We start from the raw sequence: 11,405 nt of genomic DNA on the forward strand, positions 1-11,405 counted from the left end.
ATGAAGTCGACTAATTTTCTTATGGCTCTAAATGGCATTACTCCCTTACACAACTCTTCATGGAAGCTTGCCACCATTTCCTTTCCAATAATATCAGCCGCTACTCTTTGCTCTAAACAGCCCATGGTATGTGGTTACAACATTTGCAGCATTTCAACAAAAAAATGGCTCTAAGCACTATGGGACTTAACATCTGAGGTCATCAGTCCCCTAGACTTAGAACTACTTAAACCTAACTAGCCTAGGGACATCACACACATCTGTGCCCGATGCAGGATTCGAACCTGAGACCATAGAAGCAGCACGGTTCCGGACTGAAGCGCCTAGAAACGATGGGCCACAGCGGCCGGCAGCATTTCAATATCAATCAACCCCCAACTCCTGTTTTTGCTCATTTAAGGCTATCAAGTTATATATAAACTTCACTATTCTCGGTATCGAATCTACAAATAATTCACAGTTGTTCATTATACCTACTAGTTGTTGTGACATTCTACCCAACTGTTTACTCCTCCTGTTTCTAACTCTGGTACGTCTAGCTCCTCTGCCTGATAAATATCGTTCCCCTGTATTATATTCATTCTACTGCTCTGCAAGGCTGTAATTGACAACGTACCACTTGTAATAACATCTACCTACGCCACTTTACCTTTCATTTTATCTATGACGTCCTTGCTTACTGCCCCTTTAGTTAAAAATATTAAATAATTTACCCTGCGTAGTCTTAACCTATAATCTACATAAGTAAAAACAAGAGGGCGCCTCGCACACGAAAAATTTCAGCAGCAACTCTGCTTCGGTCAACGCCAACCGAGCACTCGTATTTATTTCATTAGTCATGTCTAGGTGCTCCCCCCATGACAACTGTAACGACCTTCCTCATTACCTAGCGAAGCTGTTGGTTTGACTGGGCCACAGTGCTCGCATGGGGCCTCTCTAGAATGACTGCCTCATAGGCCATCCCATCTTTACGCAGCCAAAAGGCACTTGCCACATCCCTAACGACCACAGCTGAAACATGACAAAGGAGTGAAAGACACAGTTTCCAGAGATTACTGTACTAAGGCACCATGCCAGCAAAATACATTACTTCGCTTGGCAATCAAATTATTGCTCAGGATTTGGAGTTTGGCTGGAGATTGTGCAAGTTGCTTTTTTTAAACAACAGTTTACAATACTATAGCACACGTGAATACAGGAAACACTTGTGCTCAACGTCTTGCAATAATTAACTCAGGTAACAAATGGGTAACAAAAAAAATTATGCCCGACAGTAATACAATAATCAGAGTGGACAACAATGATGTAAAGTATAAATCTATCAAAAGATACAGGTACACATTACATACATAATACAATATTGCTTCTGTCCGCAGATGACTTTGCAAAAGAGAGCCAAAATAAAATAGCAACATCTACATCTACACCATTACTGTGCAATTCATAATTAAGTGGCTGGCAGCGGATTCATCGAACCACCTTCAAGCTATTTCTCAAACGTTTCACTCTCGGTCGGCAGCGGGGAAAAAAGAACACTTAACATCTGTCTGGGTGAGCTCTGATTTCTCTTGTTTTATTACGATGATCATTTCTCCCTATGTATCTGGGTGCCAACAAAATATTCTCGCAACCGGAGGAGAAAGTTGGTGATTTAAATTTCACAAGAAGAACTAAGAGTGCTACTGAAATTGTCTCCTAAGTCACTTAAGCAGAACATCAGAGGGCCTATAACACTTCCCTGTGAAACGTCATATATTACTTCTTTTGTACTCGTTACTATCCGTCAATTGCTAGGGACTGTGACCACTCACGAATCCAGTCGCACAACTGAGGCGATACTCCATTAGAAGTCACTTGCTGTGGAACGATATCAAAAGTCTTCTAGGACAGTAAAAATATGGAATCAATCTGACATCCCCTGTCGACAGCACTCATTACTCCGTGAGATTAAAGAGCAATGTGCGTTTCACAAGAGCGATATTTTCTGAATCTGTGTTGGCTGTTCGTCAACAAATCGTTTTCTTCGAAGTAATTTACGATGTTCGAATAGAGTATGGGTTGCAAAATCCTACTGCAAATCGTCGATAGTGATATGGGTCTGTAATACAGCGTATTACGTCTGTTTCCTTCCTACATCCTTCCGCAGTAAGCAGAATGGCTCATTAGAATGATCTACAGTCCACTACTAACTCCACCTGCACCGATCCCAGACAGACAAAGACAGAGTAACACAATCTACACTGATACACAACTTATTACAAAATCTACTTGAACAATGGATAAACAGGTAAAAGGCATCATGGCTTATCGCTAATACAGAATGATCTCACAATGGCCTTCCCTGTTTTCCAATTCAAAATAATAATCGTACGCTCAGATAGCACCACGGCCAGGTCACATAAATACACTTAAATACAGGCATGGCACTATGAAATTATCCATGTCCTTGCTGTACTACTTCACAACAACAGACAATACCAGGCTGATTTCATCGATCCAGCCACAAACCACCGCACTCTATTTTGGTGGGTCAGAACTCTAACAACTACCGGTGCTCACCAACTGCAATTAAGACACACCCTAGAACACACGGCACTTCAAGCTCAGCACTTTACTGTCAAGCGAAAACTCTCCACCCTCTTTCCTCCCTGTCTGTGAGTTCCCATCTGCAATCTGGACTCTGAAACAAACACGCCATCTGTTATGATAGCTCGCCATATCCTCATTACATTTGACCTCACCTCGTGCTGACAGTTGCAGTCCACTGATGTTGCTTGCACACTGCCATTGGAACTACAGCACTACATTCTACATCTACATTTATACTCCGCGAGCCACCCAACGGTGTGTGGCGGAGGGCACTTTACGTGCCACTGTCATTACCTCCCTTTCCTGTTCCAGTCGCGTATGGTTCGCGAGAAGAACGACTGTCTGAAAGCCTCCGGGCGCGCTCTAATCTCTCTAATTTTACATTCTTGATCTCCTCGGGAGGTATAAGTAGGGGGAAGCAATATATTCGATACCTCATCCAGAAACGCACCCTCTCGAAACCTGGCGAGCAAGCTACACCGCGATGCAGAGCGCCTCTCTTGCAGAGTCTGCCACTTGAGTTTGTTAAACATCTCCGTAACGCTATCACGGTTACCTGTGACGAAACGCGCCGCTCTTCTTTGGATCTTCTCTATCTCCCCCGTCAACCCGATCTGGTACAGATCCCACACTGATAAGCAACTTAACTTCCCTCCAGACATTTACACACTATGGCCGAAAAAAAAAACTCTGATCAAGAAGGAATTATCTGAATGGGATGGAAATCGGCAGATGTGATGTACAGGCACAGAAAAAAAAATATGATTAAAATTTCGGAAACATTGATGATTTATTCAGGAGAAAGAGCTTCACAAATTGAGCAAGTCAGTAACGCTTTGGTCCACCTCTGGCCCTTTTGGAAGCAATTATTCGTCTTGGTATTGATTGACAGAGTTTTTGGATGTCCTCGCCGGCCGCGGTGGTCTCGCTGTTCTCGGCGCGCAGTCCGGAACCGTGCGACTGCTACGGTCGCAGGTTCGAATCCTGCCTCGGGCATGGATGTGTGTGATGTCCTTAGGTTAGTTAGGTCTAAGTAGTTCTAAGTTCTAGGGGACTAATGACCACAGCAGTTGAGTCGCATAGTGCTCAAAGCCATTTGAACCATTTTTATTTTATTTTATTTTTTTTTTTTTCCTCCTTAGAGACATCGTGCCAAATTCTGTGCGGTCTGGGGCGCCATTCTTTTACATAGCAGGACCCGTTTGGATGTAATCCGCTAGACCCTTCCAGCACAGCGGTACGTCGACGATATTCTACGGTCGTTTTGTTTCCCTCCATGGCAAACCATCCTTGGCTTATATTTGAGCAAGGTAATGTCTGCCAGCAAACGGAGAGGATTTCTACAGCTTGTCTTCGTGCTTGCTAGACCCTACCTTGGCCAACAAGGTTATCGGATCTAAATTGAATTAAATTGAATTGAACTGAATTTTATTTGATCCTGTAAGATTACATTGTGTACAGTAAATGTACGTGTAATATGGAACATGGCAAAGTAATAATATTCATTATCACTTATTTTTCTACCTCTTTAACTTACATTTTTACATCATTGAAAATGAATAACAATATATACAAATTTAATTGCACAAGTATTCTGAACACTGTAAAACTCTTTTTCAAAGAGATAGTCTTTAAGTTTCTTTGGAAAGTCATTGTCAAGTACACTATCTTGCAGGTTTTTAGGCAGACTTCTTAGCAGTCTGACACCAGAGTACTGGGCTTCTTTTTCTAGCTTTGCCAATCGGTGGGGTATGCTTTGTACTTCATCCTTCATTATTGTATTGTGGGTGTGTACACTAGCATTTATAATCCAGTCATGACTACCTTTTGTGATGTACATTATTGTTTTGTGTATATACAACGATGAAAAGTTTAGATACCTAACTTCTTGAAACCGTTTTTGCTTTTTTTTGTAATTTGAACACTCGTTTTGTCTCTTGTTTGTTTGCGTTGCCCCACACAGTCACTCCATAGTGTAAGTATGGTTCGAAAAGTCTATGATACGCTGTACACACAATGTTCTTATCTGAATACTGTGATAGCTGCATCATTAAGAATATGAGAGAGGTCAGTTTCTCACATTATTAATATGGGTTTTTTTTCCATTTCAGTTCATTATCCAAAAAAAATACCTCAGAATCTAGCAGATTCTACTTCTTCTAGCCTTGTTCCATCAATATCTAAATCCATGTCTACAGCCTTCTCCTTCTTTTTAAACACTGTATATATAGTCTTTTGTAGATTTACAACCAGTTCATTTTCCAACAGGCATTGAGCTGTTACATTTGCAGATATGTATGCTCTTCTCTCAAGCTGTTGCATATTTTGGTCACTATTTAGTATTGTCGTATCATCAGCATACAATATTCTCTTTTCTTCCTCCTCAACACCTATATCATTAACAAACACATTAAATAACAATGGCCCCATTACCGAGCCCTGCAGTACTCCATATTTGATGGGTTTGGTTTCTGATTGGTATGAGTTCCCTAATGATACATACTGCTTGCGGTTGCACAAGTATGATTTTATCCATTCATCTGGTTGCCCTCGAATGCCATAGTTGCCTAATTTTTGTATCAGCATTTCATGGCCAATGATGTCTCCCCAACTATGAACGTTTGGAACATTAGGGGCAGAGCCGTCCTATGACCTCGGAATTTTGAATTTCTAATGCACCAGTTGGACAGAAATTGGCACGATATCCTACAGTATCAGTCAGTGCGAAGGCGAATAACTACTTGTATAACGTCCAGAGGTGGAGCCACATGTTATTGACTTGCGAAGCTTTTTCTGTTGAATAAGTCATCCAATTTTTCTGAAACTGAAATCATTTATTTGTACGTTTACGACACATCTACTTATTTCCATCCCATCCGGATAATTCCTTCACGGAACCCAAGTAGGTTTTTTTTCTTAGAATGTATTTCGCTTATTTACAGCATAGGAATATAATGTAACGAAAAAAAATATTACAACGCTTTAGCTGTATAGACGGAACAGATCATTACGATTAAATTATGTGAAATGAAAGAGTTTGCAACTAACCTATGGTTTTACATGGGGAAGGAGGGTGTTGTTTAGTGTATGAAAATGCCTGAATGAGATTTTTACTCTGCAGCAGAGTGTGCGCTGATATGAAACTTCCTGGCAGATTAAAACTGTGTGCCGTACCGAGACTCGAACAGCCAAGAAGTTCCACATCAGTGCACACTCCGCTGCACAATGAAAAATCTCATTCTGGAAACATCCCCCAGGCTGTGGCTACGCCATGTCTCCGCAATATCCTTTCTTTCAGGAGTGCTAGGTCTGCAAAGTTCGTAGGAGAGCTTCTGTAAAGTTTGGAAGGTAGGAGACGAGGTACTGGCAGAAGTATAGCTGTGAGGACGGGGCGTGAGTTGTGCTTGGGTAGCTCAGTTGGTAGAGCACTTGCCCGCGAAAGGCTAAGGTCCCGAGTTCGAGTCTCAGTCCGGCACACAGTTTTAATCTGCCAGAGAGTTTTATGAAAGTGCCAGTTGCTGCTCGTTGTGTCATGAGTAGCCTGGGGTGCTTTCATAAAAGCACATGACGATGTAAAAAAGTACCTGCACCAGTCCCTGTGCGACTCTGTTGGCAAACAGGACGTAGTCACCAGCCCACGCTGAAGCCGGAGAGAGAACGGAGAGCAGAGACGAAACGAAGACGCTGACTGCGAACACTACCTTTCCTCCAAAGTAATCGGCTAGCATGCCGCCAGGAACGTGTCCGATAACGTAGCCGTAGTAGAAGGCAGCCAAGAGCTCGCCCTGCTTCTGCTTGTCCCACGTGAAGTCGCCATCCTGCAAACAAACCAACACGGTTAAAAAGTTACGTTTGTAACACTCGCCTCCTCTTCCCTTTAGCTATACCTTCCAACTTGACAAGCATATGATGAATGGGTGGAGAGGGTGTGTGAGAGCACTGGATGCGAAACTCAATATGTAAAGGGAGGTGACAATATAAAACCATGGGGGATTCGAACGAGAGAGTTGAAATACATAACGAGTTCTGCAATAAATAACAGTTGGTAATAGTGAATAGACTGTCCAAGATTCAAAAGAGGAGGAGGCACACTTGGGGAAGACCTAGAAGCGTGGGAAAATACCAGCTTAATCATGTCATGACGGAACAGAGATTCCTAAACCAGATGCTGGATTGTAAGGTATACTATAAGCAGGTAATACTCAGATTACAATTCAGATGTGACAGAGACGAGACGGAGGTTTGAGAGAATCGCCAAGAAGTATATCACTGCGCGAGGAGGTGGGATAATGAATTGTTGCGAGATGAAGATGAACGTTTGAATTTTTTCTGTATACCAGGCGCGGCTCGTATTCTCCACATGATTTTAAATTATGACAGTCACCTTTTTTTAGAGCTGTTGATACACTCTTAGAGTGATGTTTTTCAATAATATAGCAGCTAGCGTTAAGGATGCGCGTTGAAACGTCAGTTAGCTCCACGGAGCCGAGGTATGGGGAATGGCTTCTGTAAAGTACAGTTCCTACTTACTTAAAAAAAAAAAATCAACCATCTGAACCTAAGGAGTGCTACGAATCTGCACATGATTTTCTCATTCCACTGCTTACAACGAAGGGAAATCAACAGAATGGCTGAATCATTACTCACGTATCCCCATATCTTTATCTCACTATGCTTTGATGCATTCATAGACATTTAACAACTTAACAGCTCACTCGACCAAATTTCTGACAACAATGATATGAATAAGGATGGAAAAGATGACACTCAGTTTGGTTTTAGGAAAGGCAAAGGCACCAGAGAGGTAGCTCTGACATTGCCAGAATGGAGCCGAGACACCTCAGCGTAATAAGATTTGTCGACTAAGAAAAAGCAGCGTTATTGAAAAGTAACACCTCTCTAAATTTACTAGCTTATATTTGCCTGGCATAAACACAAATATTATCAAGCAGATTTTTAATGCTTTCTAAAGGTCTAATTAGTGCACATTCTCCATCCAAGAAGTTCCGAGACCGATTTTCTTCCTGGCGTATGAGCGACGTCAGCGCAATATCTAAACAACGTCGTTTTACTTAGCCCCTCTGTGATCGGTAGAAGTCTTCAAATAGTTCAAATGGTTCTATGCACTATGGGACTTAACTGCTGTGGCCATCAGTCCCCTAGAACTTAGAACTACTTAAGCCTAACTAACCTAAGGACATCACGCGACGCGACCGATTTCAGCACAAATACATAAGCCGGATACGGATCGCATCCACTCGGCGGGTTAACGAGGGGTCGGTGTCCCAGTTAGCCTGCATGTAGCTTTCCGACGCTTCCCCACATTCCCCTAACTGAATACTGCGGCGTTTCGTATGATCTGCCTCGGATACACGCCACACAAATATTCCAAGCACTTTCTCATAGTTGTGCACAGAAGATTAGACACACTGCTTCTGTCCTGGGAGGTGAAAAGGAAATTGACGACTTTAGCTGTTGAGTCTACTCAAACATTTACTCAACATCAGCGGGCCAGCGTAGTGTGATCAGTGTTGTTGTATTACAAAAAGCAATGGAGCATCAAGTGTTCAAGATAATCTTTTGAGGAGGAAAAAATGTTTGGAAAGTTTTTCCCAGACACCTTAATTCCGAGCAAAAATAATGACGGCCGGCCGCGGTGGCCGAGCGTTTCTAGGCGCTTCAGTTTGGAGCCGCGCGACTGCTACCGTTGCAGATTCGAATCCAGCCTCGGGCATGGATGTGTGTGATGTCCTTAGGTTAGTTAGGTTTAAGTAGTTCTAAGTTCTAGGGGAGTGATGACCTCAGATGTTAAATCCCGTAGTGCTCAAAGTCATTTCAACCATTTGTTGAAAAATATTGACGCCTGCCGTGACATGTTCGAAATTCAAAACGCGGGCAGTTCTTCTTTAGAAAAAAAGCATCACTGGTGATGAGCCTTTTTAGTCAGCAATGTGCTGCAATGAAACAACAAAGTACAGAAATCCAGGTGAAGGGTCAACACTTTGACCATACAACAAACATTCAAGCCAACGTCATGCACAAATTGAACAAAATCCCAAAGAATGATTTATAGCAGCATTCATGAACAATGTCAGGACCATGTTTGAAAACTGTTTTCCTCTACAAGTTACTCAAATTAAACAGAAGTCTGTAATAAAAACATTGATCGTACAAGGAATAAAGATTTCCTGTAAGACAAAAAGGAAAATGTATCTGTCGACCAAGAATAGCTCCAATACTGATGATTTAGCTAAATACAAGGAATACTGTAATATATTTAAAAAAAGTAATTCAGATATCTAAACAAATGCACTACGAGAAGAAGATAGCAATGTCAGGGAACATAATAAAAACAATATGGGATATGGTGAAAGAGGAGACTGGTAGAACCAGAAAGGAACAGGAGCAAAGAGCACTAAGGGTAGATGACACATTAGTAACCGATGGGCATATGTGAGAATCTATTTAACAAGTACTTTACATCCATTACTGATAGAATGGGATTGTCAGGATCAGAAAATAATACCCTTGAATATCTGAAAGTAGGCTTTAAAAATAGCTTCAGGTACATGAATATGTCACTCACTTCACCAAAAGAAATAACTTCCATAATAAAATCTTTAAAACAAAGCCTTTTAGTGGTTACGATGAAATATCAACAAAGTCAATTAAGGCATGTTCTTGTGAGTTTAGTACAATTCTAAGTTACTTGTGTAACCAGTCAATTATAACTGGGACATTTCCTGACTGGCTAAAATACGTAGATGTTAAGCATCTGTTCAAGAAAGGGGATAAAGAAATACCATCAAACTACAGACCGATTTCTCTTTTGCCAGCATTCTAAAAATTTTTTTAGAAAAAGTAATGTAAAGGCAGCTTCTCAACCATCTGACCACAAATAACATATTATCAAGAACACAGTTTGGATTTCTAAAGGGTTCTGATATCGAAAAGGCTTTTTATACCTACAGTGAAAATGTACTTAATTTATTAAATAACAAGTTACAAGCAGCAGGTATTTTCTGTGATTTGTCAAAGGCATTCGATTGTGTGAACCACAACATCCTTTTAAATAAATTAGAATTCTATGGTGTCACGGGCAGTGCTGCAAAATGGTTCAAGTCATACCTCGCTAACAGGAAACAAAGGGTGTCAGTGCAAGGGACTAATGAATTAAGTAATTAGTCGTCATCAGAATTGGAAGTAATTACATGTGGTGCCCCACAAGGATCCATCTTAGGGCCATTGCTTTTTCTTGTGTACATTAATGATCTCTAATCAGTTACACTGCCAGAAGCAGAGTTCGTTTTGTTTGCAGATGACACAAGTATTGCAATAAATAGTATGTCGAGTGTAGTTCTAAAAGATCTGCTAATGATATTTTCATGGATATTAATAAATGGTTTAAAGCCAACTCACTGACATTAAACTTCGAAAAGACTCATATATGCAGTTCAGAACCTATAAGAGGTTTCCTCCCAGCACATGCATAAAGTATGAAGAAGAACAGATAGAAGAGATTGACAGTCTTAAATTCCTGGGATTGCGACTTGATAATGAATTCGGTTGGGAGAAGCACACCACAGAACTGCAGAAACGCTTTAACAAATCTGTATTTGCAATTTGAGTGTTAGCAGACGTAGGCGACATAAAAATGAAAAAGTTTGCATACGTGGCCAACTTTCATTCCATAATGTCATATGGTATAATATTTTGGGATAACTCTTCAAGTCAAACAAAAGTTTTCAGAGTCTAAAAGCGTGTGATACGTATTATTTGTGGAGTAAATTCACGAACGTCCTGTAGAAACCTCTTCAAAGAACTGGATATACTATACTGGATTTACTCCTTAATGAAATTTGTCCTAAATAATTTATCTCTTTTTCCAACAAACAGCTCAGTTCGTAAATACAATACCAGGAAAAAAAATGATCTGCACAAGGACTTAAAAGCACTTACTTTAGTTAATTAGGGTCCACTACTCAGGAACACTCATCTTCAATAGTTTGCCACCAAACATAAAAAATTTAGCTACAAATAAAGATCAGTTTAAAAGGAGCCTGAAAGAGTTACTAGTGGCCAACTCCTTCTACTCCATTGACGAATTTCTTAATACACTCCTGGAAATGGAAAAAAGAACACATTGACACCGGTGTGTCAGACCCACCATACTTGCTCCGGACACTGCGAGAGGGCTGTACAAGCAATGATCACACCCACGGCACAGCGGACACACCGGGAACCGCGGTGTTGGCCGTCGAATGGCGCTAGCTGCGCAGCATTAGTGCACCGCCGCCGTCAGTGTCAGCCAGTTTGCCGTGGCATACGGGGCTCCATTGAAGTCTTTAACACTGGTAGCATGCCGCGACAGCGTGAACGTGAACCGTATGTGCAGTTGACGGACTTTGAGCGAGGGCGTATAGTAGGCATGCGGGAGGCCGGGTGGACTTACCGCCCAATTGCTCAACACGTGGGGCGTGAGGTCTCCACAGTACATCGATGTTGTCGCCAGTGGTCGGCGGAAGGTGCACGTGCCCGTCGACCTGGGACCGGACCGCAGCGACGCACGGATGCACGCCAAGACCGTAGGATCCTACGCAGTGCCATAGGGGACCGCACCGCCACTTCCCAGTAAATTAGGGACACTGTTGCTCCTGGGGTATCGGCGAGGACCATTCGCAACCGTCTCCATGAAGCTGGGCTACGGTCCCGCACACGGTTAGGCCGTCTTCCGCTCACGCCCCAACATCGTGCAGCCCGCCTCCAGTGGTGTCGCGACAGGCGTGAATGGAGGGACGAATGGAGACGTGTCGTCT

The 11,405-nt window shown here is 42.0% G+C and overlaps 1 protein-coding gene across 1 annotated transcript in view; it reads right to left on the reverse strand.

The window, feature by feature from the left end:
- Positions 1 to 11,405, reverse strand: part of LOC126354040 (sialin-like) — an 81,376-nt gene that overhangs the window by 50,266 nt on the left and 19,705 nt on the right. The window contains exon 3 of the mRNA XM_050003384.1: positions 6,174 to 6,407. Coding sequence (XP_049859341.1) covers positions 6,174 to 6,407 — 234 coding nt within the window. The remainder of the gene's footprint in view (positions 1 to 6,173; positions 6,408 to 11,405) is intronic.

The sequence above is a fragment of the Schistocerca gregaria genome, chromosome 3 (genome assembly GCF_023897955.1).
Source record: "Schistocerca gregaria isolate iqSchGreg1 chromosome 3, iqSchGreg1.2, whole genome shotgun sequence".
Lineage (NCBI taxonomy): Eukaryota > Metazoa > Arthropoda > Insecta > Orthoptera > Acrididae > Schistocerca > Schistocerca gregaria.